This window comes from Gymnoscopelus microlampas, assembly GCF_963454915.1.
Source record: "Gymnoscopelus microlampas genome assembly, chromosome: 24".
In the NCBI taxonomy this organism is placed as follows: domain Eukaryota; kingdom Metazoa; phylum Chordata; class Actinopteri; order Myctophiformes; family Myctophidae; genus Gymnoscopelus; species Gymnoscopelus microlampas.
The window spans coordinates 14,581,064-14,600,237 of NC_139961.1; the positions used below are offsets into that span (position 1 = coordinate 14,581,064).

The 19,174-nt window shown below is 43.0% G+C and overlaps 1 protein-coding gene across 1 annotated transcript in view; it reads right to left on the reverse strand.

Moving 5' to 3' along the window:
• Positions 1–12,689, reverse strand: part of mpp4b (MAGUK p55 scaffold protein 4b) — a 28,601-nt gene extending 15,912 nt beyond the window's left edge. Inside the window, exons 1-8 of the mRNA XM_084050717.1 lie at positions 12,606–12,689; positions 12,327–12,448; positions 11,078–11,155; positions 10,492–10,575; positions 9,368–9,499; positions 1,796–1,877; positions 1,141–1,226; positions 349–423 (exon numbers count right to left, since the gene is read on the reverse strand). Coding sequence (XP_083906843.1) covers positions 349–423; positions 1,141–1,226; positions 1,796–1,877; positions 9,368–9,499; positions 10,492–10,575; positions 11,078–11,155; positions 12,327–12,448; positions 12,606–12,663 — 717 coding nt within the window. The 5' untranslated portion in view covers positions 12,664–12,689. The remainder of the gene's footprint in view (positions 1–348; positions 424–1,140; positions 1,227–1,795; positions 1,878–9,367; positions 9,500–10,491; positions 10,576–11,077; positions 11,156–12,326; positions 12,449–12,605) is intronic.
• Between the last annotated feature and the right edge of the window lie 6,485 nt (positions 12,690–19,174).

Consider the following 19,174-nt stretch of genomic DNA (forward strand, 5'->3'; position numbering starts at 1 on the left):
CATTTTTTGTTGTTGTTGAAAATAGCAGATCTACAAGCTTGTAGACCGGCTATTTTCAAATGGCCAAAATGTACATAGGGCTGAAGAGTTTAGTGTATGTTTTGTAATAATAATCAAAATCTACAAAGCAACTAACTCAAGTTTTCAAATAATTGTAGTGGAGTAAAAGCACAATATTTTCCTCTAAGATGTAGTGGAGTAGAAGTAAAAGTACAGAAAATTGGAAATACTCCAATAAAGTAAAAAAATACCTCAAAACTGTACTTTAGTACAGTACTTGAGTAAATGTACGTAGTTACTTCACTTTACTTTACAATCTCTACAATTGAGGGCACTGCTAACACTCACCAGGGTCTGGCAATGGACCGGTCTCTCGCTGATGGGTACGACCTTGAATATGATGGTGCCTTGTGATCTAGCCTGCTGATAGGACACACATTACACACATTATAGTATTATGAGTACTGTAGAATGGGAAAACCCAATGCCGAATGTTCACCTATTTTCGCCAAATGTTCACACCATAGGTGAACCTTTGAAAAAAATATTTGGCGAAAACAGGCGAACATTCTACGAAGATAGCAGATCTGCAAGACTCAAAGCGCGTCAACACACGATCCGTTGTGAGCTTGTATAGATCAGCAATTTTAACTATTTAATATTAGGGGTGTCACGATTCACTTCCTCACGATTCGATTCAAAATCGATTCCTAGGGTGCCGATTCGATTAAAATTGCGATTCTGCGATTAATTGATATTCGATTCGATTCTGCGATTTATTGCGATTTTCTAGGGTGCCGATTCGATTAAAATTTCGATTCTGCGATTAATTGATATTCGATTCTGCGATTTATTGCGATTTTCTACCCCAAATCACTTTGCTTTAATTATACTAGAACATTTTGATATAATATAAACCATGAAAAGTTGAATCATACACTTCAATGCAGACAGATCATGTCAGTCAGTCTTTCTGACATTGATTTCAGACAAAGTGCCAGTGAAAAAGGTACTAACTTATAAAAAATAAAAAATAAAAATCAATTTTAATATTTTGAATCGATTTTTAAAATCGTGGCATTAAGAATCGCGATTTATTCATGAATCGATTTTTTTTTGACAGGCCTGTCATGGACCTACCACCACTTGGATGACCTGCTCTGGCTCCAGTCCATCCACAGGAAACCCGTTCACCTCGATGACCCTGTCCCCTGCATGGAGCAGACCTGCACACACACACGCACACGCACGCACACACACACACGCACACGCGCGCGCGCGCACGCACACACACACACACACACACACGCACATATTAACATTAAGATTAAGGACTAAGAAAATGACCACACTTTCCTTAATTTTCCTGAACTGTTTATCCACTTGAAGACACACAGTAAGAATATTTAGTCCTTGTAAAGCTGGAAAACACAGACAGACACAGACAAGCACCCACCCCATACACACACACACACAGTACAGTCCTGCTGACTCAAGACAACCTGGGTCACCCAGTGCCCTCACAGATCCACACACACACACACACACACACACACACACACACACACACACACACACACACACACACACACACACACACACACACACACACACAAATCAGATTAACACTCTAAAGCCATGAACTTCGCTTCTTCTCAGAACCGATGAGATTAGAAGTGATTTTGTGCGTGAAAGAGAGACAGAGAGAGAGACAGCGAGAGAGAGAGAGATACCTTCAGACATACAGTACGTGCTGGACACAAGAATGAAGAGAGAGAGAGAGAGAGAGACTCACCACTTCTATCAGCCAGGCCTCCGTAAATCACCCGTGCTATAAAGATCTCTCCTGTGGCGTCGTTCCTCTTTATAGTTGCACCCTGGATAAAGCAAACAAATAGAAAGATAAACATTTTTAAAAAGGTACAATGAAATGACACAACTAAATGCTTACAAGATGGACACACAGCGAACCAGACAGCAGACAGTTCAGCTATTTCTGCTATTCTTAATATGTCAATAATGTATTTGTATATCTAAATTATTTTCGTGACAGGGGTGCCAGGTACAAATCAATTCGTACATGGAATAAAGCTGGGCGGAGGAACCTTCATGACTTCATCTGCTCTGTGGTACTGTGCGGTGAGTGAATTCAAATCATATCAAATCAAGGAGTACTACCCCCCCCACTGTACTATAATACTGTATCTCTCTTCTTTCAGAGATTTTACAGGCCAACTGCCGAAGGAGCGTCCGATAGGGAGGTAAGCATCATGATGGACCAGCTGGACGCCATAACACAATTATGTGTTACAGAAAAGTTGTGGTGTTGATTGCATAATTATTGCATATTGCTTGGCCCCCAGTTATTGCTGCTTACAGTTATATTTATTATCATTATTGCTGCTGTTGCGACAATGGAACCAGAACCAAAACAATTCTACCTTTACGCAACGGTAAAGAAACCTTCACAAGTTGACTAAGTTTCACTCTTCCTAAAGACTACTTTGTCTGATTCATAGATGCACTAAATATTCAGTCAACCTAATGACTTGTTTGTTTGAGGCAATCAAAGAAACAGCACACTGCAGCGTGGTCATATCTTAACCTTACAAAGTTAGTCACAATCAGTGTCCCAGCAGTTGCTGTTAACCCGAATCCCCTATTTTCACGATCCACAAGGAAACAGTCATGAAGGTATGCAAAAAAGAAAATAAGCTCACAGCTTGTAGGTCGGCTACTCTCAAAATGGTATCGGTACATCTATCTAACCACTACTGTTCCTAACGCTCCCAGGTGGATAACGCCTTGCAGCTGGCCGTTGACGCCGTCAGAGCGGGCATCAACACGGACATGCAAAATCTTAAAATCTTAAGATTTTGAGGCTTGAGCTTATTGCGATGGCTCCAGCCGAGCAGCTGGCCATTAACGCCGTCAGAGCGGGCATCGACGCAGACATCCAGATGTTCGGCCCAGTGAGGAGCGTTATGGTCATAAACCGGATTCTAGCAGCCCATTATGCTGATACAAGTTTCTCCCTATGTTTGTTACCGTTGGGAAATATAAAATATATATAGGTAAAAAATACCCTGTACATTTCTTTATTGGAACAAGGCTTCATGATATCCTCAAAAACTATTTTAACGCAACAAAATGAATTACCACCATTTTAGTTAATTCTGATAGTCATTTTTTTCAAGTAAAAACACTTTTGGAAGTGTGATCTAATGCTAGTCTATTATAACTAGATAACATCATTAATCATTGTCTTCATTATAGGAAATGTAATGAGTGAATTTTAACATTTTTATAATTGAAAACAAGATATATTGAAATATGAAACCCTAACCCTACATAATATTTTTGCAGCTATATTTTTACTTCATTACACGTGTGTGCACACACACACAAATAATAAATAATTGCATTATTTAATCGATTTATGAAAGTTGCAGCCCTAGTCCCTCAATCATACAAGTGGCCAATATCTTCTGACTTGAATCCAGGATCGATAATGAAGCCTCCATCTGGAAAGGGAAAAAGACCCACAAATGTGAAGACCCCAGGCCCGCCTGTAAAGGAACAGGAGGCCTACCTGGTTGATCCTGCCAGTAGCATATGCTTGTCTCAAAGATTAAGCCATGCATGTCTAAGTATATTCCTGAATGTGAAGAAGACCCCAGTCTTCGGGTTCCAACTACGGACGCAACTTCAAACAACAGCAGCAGACTTTACAGGATCTACAAAGACTTTCTTGACGATGATGATGACGAATGAGTGTGTTGCTTTTTCTGAGCTTCTCCCCCCATATTGTACCTTTTTTAGTTCACCTCGGACCACGGGTACCGGCGGGGGCCTAGCCTCGATTTTTAAATCGGCCCACCAGTGCCGCCTGATCCATCCTACTGTCTCCTACTCCAGCTTCGAGCTGCAGACTTTTGAGTTGAACCTGGCCTCGCCCCTGCTCTGTGCAGTACTATACCGCCCCCCTAAATATAACAAAGATTTTATTAATGACTTTTCTGAATTCCTGTCTAGTATCACATTAAAGTATGACCATTTCCTCGTGAATCCTATTCACCGCTGCAATTCCGCTATCAGCAGCCAGAGATCTTGCTCCTCCAATCCGCTCCCGCACACTCAACCTCCAAACCGCATCACATTTTTCTGAAATGTTCATACTGTTATAACGTGAATACTAATATGATGAGTGAAACACATGGAAGTGGCCTTCCTACACAACCATCACAAAATGTGATACATAACCAGCCAATCAATTAAATATCTATCTACTGTATGCATCCACACACAAAATGACACGAGCAAAAACATTCAGAGGGTAAAATATGAGATTCCGTGAAGACAAAGAGGAGGCGATGTTGACCAAAAAGTCACCAAATTCACTTTCACGAAGGAAAGAAGTGAGAACGGTGCAACGGTGGAATAAATGACAAGGAGAGAGGAATGAGGATGAAGCCATAGACGGATGATGAAGATGAGAACACATCAGTGTTCAGCGTGAACTCCAGCATGAGGGAACTCCACATATAAGAGAATATGATGAATGTATTAAGAAATGCTGATATATATAGATATAGATATATATATGCAGTGGTGGAAAAAGTACTCAATTATTTTTAAATTTACTTGAGTAAAAGTACAAAAGTATTGGTATCAAAATGTACTTGAAGAACCAAAAGTAAAAGTAGTCATTATGCAGAATGTCCCATTTCAAGTTTTCAAAATGCATAAACATCTTTTGAAGATGGCAGATCCACAATCTCACAAGAGCTTGTAGATCTGCTATTTTCAAATAGCCAAAATATACATAGAGCTTAAGTGGTTAATGTATGTTTACTAATAAAAATCTAAATCTACAAAGTAACTAAAGTTTTCAAATAATTGTAGTGGGGTAAAAGTACAATATTTTCCTCTGAGATGTGGTGGAGTAGAAGTGAAAGTATTGAAAATTGGAAATACTCCAGTAAAGTAAAAATACCTCAAAATTGTACTTAAGAGTAAATGTACTTTATACCACTGTATATATATATATATGTATATATATATATATATATATATATATATATATATATATATATATATATATATAATAGATATATACAAGTGCCTGTGCTGAAGGTGAGCTGCTCTCTGGTGACGATCTGCCCGTCGCAGAAAATAAAACATCCGTCACAGCAGGCGACCAAAGCGGACATCCTCGCTTTTTCCTCACTTCGCCCTTTTCTTCTTTTTCTTCTTCCGCTGCACGCTCGCCAGGCTGCCCGTCACCGGCCAATCAGCAGAGGATAGGCCGCCCTGCTCCGATAGGCCGTTGGAGAGATGGGGTCGTCCGTACGCGGCTCGGACGCGGACGCATCCCGTGGGAGAATCCGGGGAGGGAGCCTCGGCTTTCGCGCCGGCCCGCTGTGACCCGCGGCAAAACGCGCACGGGGAGCCGCCGGTACCGCGCCGCCAGGAGGAGGAGGAGGTGCACGGACCTCCTCCTCCGCCGCACGGGGAACGGCGAGACGGCGAGGAAGGCGGAGTCGAGGGGAAGGAGGAGCACCCGGTTTGGTGGGTAACGGACAGATGGCGCTCGCGCACCGTGGAACCGTGGCTCCTGGACCGTCCCGTCGGCTGTGGAGGGTCCTGCTGCGGCTCCTCCTCCTCGTCGTCGCAGGCTTTTCTATTGGTTCTCGTCGGCGTCGGGACCCGAGACTCGGCCTCCTCCGTCCTCGCGGCGGCGGCGGCGACCTCCAGGAGGGTCTGCAGCCGGCCCACCACCCGCGCCAGGAGCTCCAGGGCCCGGGCGTTCTCCCGCACGCTCTCCGACACGCGCTCCGTGGCGGCGGCCATCTTCTCGCCCAGCCGCTCCACGTCCCTGGCGCCGCTCTCCATGGAGCCGGCCGCCAGCCGCACCGCGGACCTCAGCTCGTCCAGGCTCTCCTGCTTGGCCAGCTCCACGGGGGGGGGTCCTCCTCCTCCTCCTCCTCGTGGGAGGTCCATCGTGACCCCTAAGCCCCCCCCCCGCCTCCGGTGGCCTAAGCGCTGGTAGTGGCGAGGAGGCGCCATGGGACTGGGCGGGGCCGTGCGGACGCAGAGGCTGTGGCTGCGCGTCCGGAAGCTGCACGGGACGCCGCCCGTCCGGAGGCGGCGGTCGGGGTCCACGTGGGAGTAGAAGGCGGGGTGGGGGCGCCGCGGCGGGGGCGACGCGGTGGTCCATTTGGGCCGCTGGGAGGAGGGCGGGGTGCGGTTGGAGAGGGTGCCCTGGTCCCCCGTGTCCAGGTCCATTACATCTAGAGAATAAGGGGGACCGCACACAGCCATTTGCACTTATTTATTCATTAAAACAAGCACATGGATCCACGACACAACGTTTCGGCCATCATTTGGCCATCATCAGGTGGTAACAATTAGTCATCAGCTTCCTTTTAACCCATTGAGACCTGAAGCCGATTCTACATGTCTCCTAAATCTCAACAGTATTCTGAAAAACGTTTGTTTCTATATCAGTGGTGCTCAATCTTTTTCATGTCAAGGACCCCCAAAATTATATGTATCTGGCCGCAGACCCCCATCAAAATATTTTGTTCCAGGGACCCCCCAGAAGCAAAGAATAGAGTTAAAAATGTTCGCTTTAAAAATATATATATTCAAAGATTTGCACACATTTTCACGATTTTTCAAAAATAGCAGATCTACAAGCTCATAGCGCGGCACTCGTGCCGCGCTATGAGCTTGTATATCTGCTATTTTTGAATAGCCCAAAGTGTAAAATAATGCTTTTTAGCTCAAATCTTAATGGGTTAAGTCAGTGGAGCTATATCATGTGACAAGGTAGAACGTTACATACACCAGCAGTGAATCACATTACTAGAAACAAGAAAAATATAGAAAAATACATATTCCAGAGGAACAGGTCCATTACATCGTCTCCAGAGGGAGAGAGAAAGAGGGTTTTTTTTTATAGACGGGATGCAGAAACATATATCCATAAAGCAATGGATTACTAATCGGATTCGATCACTCTACGGGAATTAAACAATTTAATAAGAAATACTGGAAATAGCCGATCTGCAAGTTCGCAACGCATCACATTGCGACTTGTTGTGAGCTTGTAGATTTTTGTGCAACATCGCTAAACAACAGTATAAAATAGGGCTTGAATGGTTAATCAGATGATCATGGTTAATTGTTGATTATTTAAATGTGTTAGAATTGTTTCACGTCGATTCGTTGATGTATAAAAATGAAGAAACACGCATCTTGATCATTTGATGAATTGTAAAAGTGCTGTAATTGATATAATCGGCAATAAATGGTAAATGGTAAATGGTGCATTTATATAGCGCTTCTATCCGAAGCGCTTTACGTTGATTGTGCCATTAACCCATTCACACACACACATTCATACACCGATGGCGGAGGAAACCATGCAAGGCACCAACCTGCTCACCGGCCACTCTACCCCATAGCCACTGCCGCCCCAGGCAATATAATCCGCCCTCGATTACTGATGAGATTGATCCAATCGTGATCCATAAACCCGACAGGAGGTGAATGGTGATGATGAAGAGGATGATGATGATGATGATGACGTCTGATGAAAAAGACAAAACCGGCCCCTCCTTACCGATCAGGACGGCGCCGCTGCCGCCCGAGGGCGAGGAGAAGGCGCGGTTCTTCTCCCAGAGTGAGTTGGCGTAGCAACAAGATCGGCACGGGCTCACGGGATTCCGAAAGCAAACTCTACAGCAACTCCTCGGCTTGTAGCGGGACGACGGCGGCGGGTAGGGGGGCACCGGAAGCGGCCCGGAGGAGGCGACAAGTTCCGACGCCGGTTCCTTGGCTTCCTGGCCCTTCGTGTCGCCCACCACCACCACCACCACACCCTTGTCGGCCGCCGCCGCCACTGCCCCCCCGCCTCGGCTAAGCCTCTGGTGGGTGAGCCGCTTCAGGGTGGCCCACTGACCGCGGATGCCGCCCAGGGGGGACATCGTGGGAGCGTCGTGCGGGAGGAGGGACGAGTCCGGCGGCGACGGCGGCGGCGGTAGCCCGGTGCCTTGGTTTTTTCCGCGCAGCTGTGACACAACGTTATTCAACTCAAGACACACAGGGATAATGTGGAAAGGGATACACTTCTACTGCAGTGGTTCTCAAACTTTTTCATGTCACGGACCCCCAAATTGATATATATTTGTCCACGGACCCCCATCTGAAACTATTTTGTGCCAGGGACCCCCCAGAAGAGAAGATTTGTGTTGCAAATGCAAAATGTTCAAAAGAATTTCAAGATTTTTCAAAAAAAAATCAACTGAATAGCCAACTTATAAATGGATAAAGTGGTTAACTACTTTTGCTGGGGACCCCTGGGGGTCCCCGGACCCCACTTTGAGAACCAATGTTCTACGGGATCAAACATAGAAACTGCAGTTGAAGCTTTGTTGCCCATATTGTGCCCAAGTCAGTGGTTCTCAACCTTTTCAGGCCGCGACCCCACAAAAGAATCATATTTTAACTGAGGACCCCCCCAAGATAGATATTGTGAAAATAGCAGATCTACAAGCTGGTCTTGTAGATGGTCTATTTTCTAAATGTTTGCCTCTTTCTTATAATATTGACAATTTTGTCAATGTTTGACCAGTTTTAGAGTATAGTTAGTTGAATACTTTTGATGCAGTATTGGTCTTTTTTTTTTGGTATTAAAAAGGTCTTAAATGTCCTCAAATTGTCATTAAACTGTCATCTGGGGACCCCCCCCCAAAAAACAAAAAATCATGTGGGGACCCAACCCACAGGTTGAGAACCACAGTGCTAAGCCATAATAACTGATAATATTAATATTTTCTTAAAGTTTCAGTGTTCCATGAAATAAATAAATGGCACAAAAGAAACCGTGCCCTTAAATCCTTCAGTTCAGATTATTGCATTTTCTTCGATGATTGAAATCATGTCCTTTAAGAACACAACAAAAGAACACATTATTAACCCTTTAAGACCGGGGAAGCATCTGTGTCATTTTAAGATTTCTTTAGGCTATTTTTGAAAAATCATGAAAAGTTACAATTTTTTTTTTTTTTTGGGGGCATTTGTAACTCAAATCTTTGTTTCTGGGGGTTCCTGAACTAAATATTTTACAAAAGTTCGCTTTAAAAAAATATATAATCCAAGATTTTGTCACACATTTTCGCGATTTTTCAAAAATAGCAGATATACAAGCTCATAGCGCGGCACTCGGTGCCGCGCTATGAGCTTGTATATCTGCTATTTTTGAATAGGCAAGAAGAAGAGAAGAGAAGAGAAGAGAAGAGAAGAGAAGAGAAGAGAAGAGAAGAGAAGAGAAGAGAAGAGAAGAGATCCTCGCACTGACCAGTGGCTGTTTGTTCTTGACCAGACACACTACTCTGGTGGCCTCCTCGTGCTCCGGCAGCTCCTCTGGCATGGGGGGCAACACGGGGCCATAGTCCTTCTGGGCCACCGTATCGTGGGCTGACAGGAGGGCCTGGGGTAAACAACACAGACACCAGGTTGTTTAGAGAGGTGTTAGTGAACAGATTACACTACCATACTTTAACCCCATTGAGACCCGAAGCCGATTCTACATGTCTCCTAAATCTCAACAGTATTCTGAAAAAACGTATGTTTCTATATCAGTGGTGCTCAATCTTTTTCATGTCAAGGACCCCCCAAAATTATATGTATTTGGCTGCGGACCCCCATCAAAATATGTTGTTCCAGGGACCCCCCCAGAGGCAACGATTTGAGTTAAAAATGTTCACTTTAAAAATATATATATTCAAAGATTTGCACACATTTTCACGGTTTTTCAAAAATAGCAGATCTACAAGCTCGTAGCGCGGCACTCGGTGCCGCGCTATGAGCTTGTATATCTGCTATTTTTGAATAGCCCAAAGGAGAAACCTCAGCACCCAGGACGGCGCCTAACGGCGGTTGAGTTACTCATGGGACAGATGCTCAAGTACTGTACTTAAGTGCAACTTTGAGGTATTTTTTTACTTTACTTGAGTATTTACAGTACCAATTTTCAGTACTTTTACTTCTGCTCCACTGCATCTCAGAGGCAAATATTATACTTTTACTCCACTAGAATCATTTGACAGCTTTAGTTACTAGTTACTTTGTAGAGTTGGATTATTATGACAAAAACATACATTACCCACTTCAGCCCTATATACATTTTGTCCATTTGAAAATAGCCGATCTGCAAGCTCACAATGCGTCGCATCGCTTGTAGATCGGCTATTTTCAAAAGATTTGTATACATTTGAAAACTTGCGAAACAGGACATTATGCATAACGAGTACTTTTACTTTTGGTACTTTTACTTTTACTCAAGTACATTTTGATTACTGGACTTTTTACAGAGTATTTATACATAGCAGTATTGATAATTTAAAGTAAAAAAAACGTTGTGTACTTTTTTTTCCACCACTGAAGAATTCACATGGATCAACAACACGTGTCATCGCTTACTTGGAAGTGTGGTTGTCTGAGCAGACGGCAGAGCTCCCGGGCTTCCTCAGAGGATCCTGGCAGTGACCTGATGTCCAGCACCAGCTACGGAGTAGACACAAAGCATGGAGAAGATGTCTCATCATCACAAAAGGACAAATGGAACACGCACGGAGAAACACTTCTCTAACACTTCTCTAGTTCAGCAGCTGTTTTGACCCATTAAGACCTGAAGCCGATTTTACAAATGTCTTCTAAATCCCAACAGTATTCTGAAAAAAACGTATGTTTCTACATCAGTGGTTCGCAAACTTTTTCCATGTCAAGGACCCCCAAAATGATATGTATTTGGCCACCGACCCCCATCTCAAAATATTTTGTTCCAGGGACCCCCCGGAAGCAAAGATTTGAGTTAAAAATGTTCGCTTTAAAACAATATATATTCAAAGATTTGCACACGTTTTCACGATTTTTCAAAGATAGCAGATCTACAAGCTCGTAGCGCGGCACTCGGTGCCGCGCTACGAGCTTGTAGATCTGCTATTTTTGAATAGCCCAAAGTGTAAAATAATGCCTTTTTTTAAGCTCAAATCTAGAAATGTCTGACCTGGAGGGAAAGTCCAGAGGCGTAGTTGAGATACGACGTGGGCTGCTCTTGCTTGAACCTTTGTAGACACTCGTAGACCTGGAGGAAGAACAGCGAGATCACAACAGGGCTGTCACGATTACATATTTAAGTTGACCATTCATTGTCACTCAAATAATTGCGACTAAAGCCCTTTAGGCTTCGTAATACAAAATTGCACAGGGCAGGTTTGACAAATAACTGAAATATACAAAGATATTATTGATATATTTGATAAATGTTATACATGTGAAAAAAATGCTGAAATAGCTGATCTACAAGCTTACTTCGTGATGCGTTGTAAGCTTGTAGATCAGCTATTTCAGCTTTTTTATATATTTGAAAATGTGTGGACATATTTCAACATGGAAACGATGATGACCATTACGCAAAAATAATTGCGATTCGACGATTATGTAATCATTGTGACAGGCCTAATTACAACAGAGATATTTTACTAAAATCAGAAGAAAATTGGGGCTTTAGAGAAGAAATAACGATATACTGTAAATCAGAAGGCGCTGACTAGCCATACTAACTGACTTTCTACAAGTCTATGAATGGACTATTACATTTGGGCCCAGAAACTCAACGGGGAGTACTGTAGATTACCTTTTAACTCCCTGAGTGCCATTAACGTGTTTCACGTGTTTTTACCGCTATGGCGCTGGGTGCCATTAACGTGTTTGACGTGTTTTTGAAAAAATAGTAAAACAAAAACAAAACAAAACATGAAAAACATGTTCAGAACCCAAGATATCATCATCTGAAGATGCGCAGCTCCATCCACTCCTTGTTTAACTTAGAACTGAAAAAGGCTGTATCTCGCTTCCTAAGCACTTTTTGTTTTCTGTGAAAAAAACTCTGGCACTTTTCAGAATCAATTCTGAAATAATTCTGGCAATCCTGGCACTCAGTGAGTTAAGGCTCTCAAACTTTATTGTTTTGATCCTTTTGACCGATATGTACAAATATACGTTCATGCACATGCATTTTTCTCAAAAATGTCAATCAATCAAAATGTGAGCATAAGGTTTTTCAAAACGAAAAACACAGTATTCTGTGTTACAGAATATACACACACGCACGACCGCCCGCCCGTCCACACACACACACACACACACACACACACACACACACACAGATGATATCGAAAGGAAGCAGCTGAGCTCTAGCAGTGACGCAGTTTGACCAAACAATGACAAAAAGGTGAAGGTGAAGAGAGTCAGACCTTCAGCAGCGAGTGGAGCCAGGGAGCGTTGAGGAGGCTGTTCAGCACCTCGGCCCCATCGATGTCTTTGTTGATGGAATGTCTCACCTCCTCGATCACATCCGACAGGATCTGACGCAGGCCTGAAACACACACACACAGACACACACACACACACACATATATGGATTGTATGGTAGATAGGTAAACCTCCCGATGGCCGATTACATTATGAACCATGTGTTCCACAGATAACAGTACATTTGGTGTGGTGTGTGAACTACACTTCCCAAAACTCACCGTGCTCTCCAAGTGCACAATGGGAGGTTAGCACCTGGGCCTCCACCGCCTGTCGCATGGTCCCTGGACCACTGACCTACAACCACACACACACACACACACACAAACACACTTTGGCTATTCAAAAATAGCAGATAATACAAGCTCGTAGCGCGGCACCGAGTGCCGCGCTACGAGCTTGTAGATCTGCTATTTTTGAAAAATCGTGAAAACTTGCGCAAACCTTTGAATAAATATTTTCTAAAGCGAACATTTGTAACTCAAATCTTTGCTTCTGGGGGTCCCTGGAACAACATATTTTGAGATGGGGGTCCGCGGCCAAATACATACACATTTTGCGGGTCCTTGACATGAAAACGTTTCAGATCCACTGACATATATAGCAACATAAGTTTTTTCAGGAAACTGTTAGGATTTAAAAGATATTTCGTAGAATCGGAACCTCAGGCCTTAATGGGTTAAGGATAGGTCAAACAGGTCAAATACATACACATGGTCTTGGATTGCAGGTACCGGTATGTTACACTTGCATTTGTTTGTTCATGTGCTTTTAGGAGCAGGCTTTGGTGCTCCTAGAAAAGCTTTGCGAAACAAACGTTGGCCTGAATAAGGTCCAGTGCTTATTTCTCAAAAAAAAAACATGACTATTGCCCCCATTCAAAGCAATGGATCGATATTTACGGATCATTATACAGAGAAAGATTTGTGAGCTTAGTAGAGACACAAACGCCATGAAAGGCACACGCGCGGCCGGCCACAACTGTTAGGTCAAAGGTTAATGACCTGCTTTAAAACCAGCCATAGTGCTCATATTATGGCGTGACCTGTTTTGAATCAACCCAGCATTAAGACAGTATGTAACCCTTGCCGAACACAGTGGTAACAACGGCAATACATTGATCAATATATAACGTCAAAACAAAAAGGTCCTCAAGAGAAGGGACGTGCACAGATAGACTCTATTTGGTGCTAGAGCAACTGCCCTTTGCCCTCTTGACCAGAAGTGCCCTTTTTTCAGTTTTCAGCAGGGTCTTCAACAGGGGATTCGGGACCCCTAGGGGGTCCTCAGAGTTACTACAGGGGGTCCGCCAAATCTTTATGTGATACGATTTTTCTTTTTACCATAACCACTCGAAACCTAGCATCCCTTTTCTGAGGAGAACTTTAGCCATAAAGCCCACAACGCCTCGCAGCGTGAGGCGTTGTGGGCTTGTAGATCTGCTATTTTTGGCAAAGAGGTATAGGTGTAGAGGGAAAAAAGAGAAGACTAAGTAAACAAAAAAAAGTATAATTTACTTGAGCACCTGCCCCTCAAAATGTCTGTGCACGCCACTGCTCAAGAGCAAAAATAATCATCAATTCTCAGTTGTCAAACAACATGCAGGACGATCGTTCATTCAAGGTATGGAGGCAAAGCCGGCTTCTGTGAGCCGCTTTCCATTGACGTGCAATAACAACATGTCCTGTGACGAGGTCTCCTTACCTGTTTGCCAAAACCCGCTGCAACGTCCGGAGCCTTGATGATGCAAATCCCGCCGGCGTAGCATCAATACTGATGCAATATCAATATATTGGGAAATGATTCCCCCCCGCCCGCGCAGTTTTCGCCGAGAGAGAGAGAGAGACGGAGTGAGAGAAAGAGAGAGAGAGAGAGAGAGAGAGAGAGAGAGAGAGAGAGAGAGAGAGAGAGAGAGGGAGATGTGTGTAATCTCTCTCTATCCCACTTAATCCCGGGGCAAGAGCCGCCTGCCTGCCTCTCGCCCTGCAGTGGTGTAAAGTAACTAAGTACATTTACTCAAGTACTGTACTTTAAGTACAGTTTTGAGGTACTTTCACTCTACTGGGGTATTTCCAATTTTCAATAGTTCTACTCCGCTACATCTCAGAGGCGAATATTGCACTTTTACTCCACTACAATTATTTGAACGCTTTAGTTACTAGTTACTTTGCAGATATACATTATTATATTATAAAACACACATTAATCACTTCAGCCCTATTTTATATTTTCAAACATTTTAGTACTTTTACTTTTGATACTTTAAGCATATTTTGATGCCAATACCTTTGTACTTTTACTCAAGTAACATTTTGAACACAGGCCTTTTACTTGTAACTACATTGTTAGTTACTTGTTACTTGTTTCTACATGGTTGCTACTTTTACTTAAAAAAAGTAAGTAAAATATCTGAGTACTTCTTCCACAACTGAGGAGCGGTTGCCTGTCCCACCCACTCCCCACCCCCATCCCCCCCCACCTACGACCGGCCCGGGCTGAGCTAACTGTGTGAGTGTGTGTGTGTGTGTGTGTGTGTGTGTGTGTGTGTGTGTGTGTGTGTGTGTGTGTGTGTGTGTGTGTGTGTGTGTGTGTGTGTGTGCATGTGTGTGGGGAGGCTCAAATCTCCTTAAGTCCGTTCAGCTTTTAACACACGCTGCGTGGAGGAAGGGAAAGGGAGGAAGAGGCAGAGGGATGGTGTGGGGTGGAATGAGAGAGAGATCTAACACTAAACACAGTGGCGTGCACAGACATTTTGAGGGGCAGGTGCTCAAGTAAATTATACTTTTTTTGGTTTACTTAGTCTTCTCTTTTTTCCCTCTACACCTATACCTCTTTGCCAAAAATAGCAGATCTACAAGCCCACAACGCCTCGCGCTGCGAGGCGTTGTGGGCTTGTAGATCTGCTATTTTTGGCTAAAGTTCTCCTCAGAAAAAGGATGCTAGGTTTCGAGTGGTTATGGCAAAAAGAAAAATCGTATCACATAAAAGATTTGGCGGACCCCCTGTAGTAACTCTGAGGACCCCCTAGGGGTCCCGGATCCCCTGTTGAAGACCCCTGCTGAAAACTGAAAAAAGGGCACTTCTGGTCAAGAGGGCAAAGGGCAGGTGCTCTAGCTACCACCTAGAGTCTATCTGTGCACGTCCCTGACTAAACAGTCCACTACTATGGAGGCTCTCTGGGTGTGGGATCCACAGGTCCTTTATAAGCCATTCAATCCGGAAACGCATCTGTGTGTCATTTTAAGACTTCTTTGGCTATTCAAAAATAGCAGATATTTCTATATCTGCTATTTTTTTGAATTGTAGATCTATTTGTTTGAGAAATCTTGAACACTTGTGCAAACCTTTGAATACGTATATTTTTGAAGCGAACATTTGTAACTCAAATCTTTGCCTCTGGGGGGTCCCTGGAACAATATTTTGAGATGGGGGGGGTCCGCGGCCAAATACGTATAATTTTGGGGGTCCTTGACATGAAAAAGTTTGAGAACCACTGATATTATAGCACCATACGTTTCTTTCGGAAAACTGATCTACAAGCTCATATAGTGCGGAGTGTAATTGTCTCGCACAATTTTCAAATGCTACCGTCATACATAGTTGCCAGACAAATGCTTTTGAAGCATTCGTCTGGCTGCATGAGAACTACTCTGGCAGCCCTGACTGCAAGAAGGACAAATTATGGCAACAACCGCAAAACAACAGACCTTTTCACATTTGCCAACATAAACATTCTAAATGGGTCCACCATTTCTATTTCCTGTTGCAGGTTTGGGGACTATCAGGACCTGGCAGGAAATAAACTTGGGCCCAAACGGTTTCCTAGAAACATAGCGAAACATGCAAACGAGCGGTTATTTTTGCATTTCCGAAATATTTTCCAGATTGTTGACCACTTTAGCCCTGGCGTCCCTACATTGGCCATGTCATTATAGGCAGACTAGGTAACTTTGAGCCTTAATTAAAAAAATAATAATATAATCATTTATTTATTTAGCATTTTTTTCCCTCTATCAGCCGCACTACAATTATGCTGGTGTGTTTTCCTGCAGAAAGACACATCCCTCTGGCTGTAGTTTGGTTTTGTTCCACTGTTCAAGTTGACATTCCACTGTTTATATTGACATTCATCCCCTTTGCAGGGACTGAAAAGTCCATGGGGGGGAGAGGGGGGCTTGGGCTGAGCTCTTAATTGATCCCTCTGAACTTCAAAGGGGTTGTGCACTGAGTTGATTGATTGGGCCATACCAGGGTGCGTTTGGAAATGCGCACCGGGAGTGCACTCGCCTATTAGTTTGTATTGGCCAGTGTGCTCAGAGAGGGAAGGGGGGAGTGTGTGTGCACACAGATCTGAAAAGGAACCTAGTCTGCCTTTAATAGATGAGGATGAGAAGTTCCTGCAAAATAGCAGATCTATGAGCTCACAATGCATCACAATATGACACGTTGTGAGCTTGCAGATCGACTATTTAACCCATTAAAACCGGGGAAGCATCTGTGTCCTTTTAGATTTTAGCGTTGGCTATTCCAAAAATAGCAGATCTACGAGCTGGACTGAACAGGACGAGATGTCAGCCACAGAACATTTTTTATTATCCAACAAATGTCTTTATTGCCCTTTGCTATTATTTTAAGGTACAATACCTTTGTCCACATGTAAAAGACACACAATGTCAGCCAGCTGAAACAAAATGTCATCAAGAAACACACAACATTCCTTTGACATGACGTGAATACTCGAGGTCGCCTGGTGGCGTGGCCGTACGCGTGCCGTAGTTGTGTCAGAAACGTATATATATATATATATCTTTTTTTTTTACAGTCTATGGTCATAAACAGGTGCTGAGGTAAGTTCAATCTGACAGTTCAATCTTCACGAGAAGCGCACATGATTACTAAAGCGTAATTTGTGCTCCGTCGCGCGACAGTGTCTCACGTGCGAACATTGACGATATAAGGTCACAACACCTCGCGGATGACATGCGTTGTGAGGTCATAGATCGTATATATTTACGCACGCGATGCCACCGCGCGACAAAGTATAAATCGGCCTTGACACCACTCAGCATACAATATCTCAGCTTATAACAACCACATAACTATTAATACACATGGATTTAATCCATTTTAAATAGCACTTCATGTTACCGTAGATTTTCCCCCAGTAATCCAATCGACAGGCAGACAATTTCGTTCCACACTGCGCTACCGTTGCATTCACACCCGCTATAGAATAGAAATAATACAAATGCCATAGAAAATACCTCCTAAACGAGATCACACACATTGCCAGATTATGAATAATACTGACTATATAGTTCAAGGGAAGGGTTATTCGGTTGACAACAACCGGTGTGTAGGTACAGTATAGGTAAATTATTGGCAGCCTTCCGTGTTGTGGTGCCTGCTCGGGGAAATCCACTTATGAGCTTCCATGAGAGCCCCCAGCAGCATCCCAAAGACGTCATAAGCTTGTATGATTTAATGTTGCCGTCTAGTTCTCATTTAAACCGGCCGTAGTGCTCATATTATGGCGTGACCCGTTTTAAATCAACCCAGCATTAAGGCAGTGCTGTATAGGCCTATGTAACCCTGCCGAACACAGTGGCAACAAGTTCAACGGCTCACCTCTTCTTAAAGGGCAAGACCACTTTGGTAGAGGTTTGGGTTGAGCAGTTACGTTGCCATGATGTAACTCCAATGGTTAACAAGAAATAGGAAAAAAATGCTCCATTGATTAGAAATTGATGATTCAAAATATGTTGTCGTGTTGTCTTTTAGCACATAAATGAACGCAAGCGAAGCTGATTCAGACAATATAGAACATCACAGAACCCAGTACTGTTAGTTTGTACAATGTAAGTCAATGAGGAGCATGTTTTGAATTATCAATTTCTAATCAACGGAGCACAATTTTTTTCTTGTCCACCTTTGGAGTTACTTCATGGCAAACTACACAACCCAAACCTCTACCAAAGTGGTCTTGCCCTTTAAGGTGCATAGTACACTTTTAGAGGCAACATTTTATCGGTTCGGGATGGGTTGCCGAACCTCAGAATGACGTCATATTGTAGTCTGGCACTAAACGCCTAGTATGCATCGGCCTTTAGGGGGAATGATTGCCCTTGACAAAATAAAAATAAAAAAACACAAAAAAAATATCGATACATGACTATCGTTATTTCTAATATCTAAGGTGACATAAACGTGATGATTATAGAAGTGTTTTTTTTTTATTCTAAAAAATTATTCAGTTAACAAAAGTTGCCACCTAATCTTACAAGATGATTTATGAATAAAATAAAAATAACTGGATCCGTTTTAGAGATGTAGTTTGATACTTGAAGCCATTTCTCTCTCTTTTTTTCCCCTCCTTTCTAAAATGTATATACTGTATGCATTTTCTTTTAATTAGCTCCTTTTGTTACAAAGACTGTATTGCTAAACTGTATCACTGGTGGCTGTCATTGGACATACATCTATAGGCACGTATGGTCACGCACGGCTGGAACCAAAATACTTCTCGGGCAAAGAATGCAGTCACAGTTTTACCACAATACTAAAGCACAATATGAGAGCAGCACAATTTTAAATTGTGTTCTTAATTAAAATAATGTATTTAATCATTTGTTTTGACTGCACAAAAGAATAACTCTTGTCTACAATGTCATTAATCAATAATGTTTCTTGTGGAAACAGCATTGGAAAGCATGGAAAGTTTGGATCGAGGACCTTTCAGATTTGATAGATTTTCAGCAACTTTTTTTTTGTTTTTACCAAAGTTGTTTGA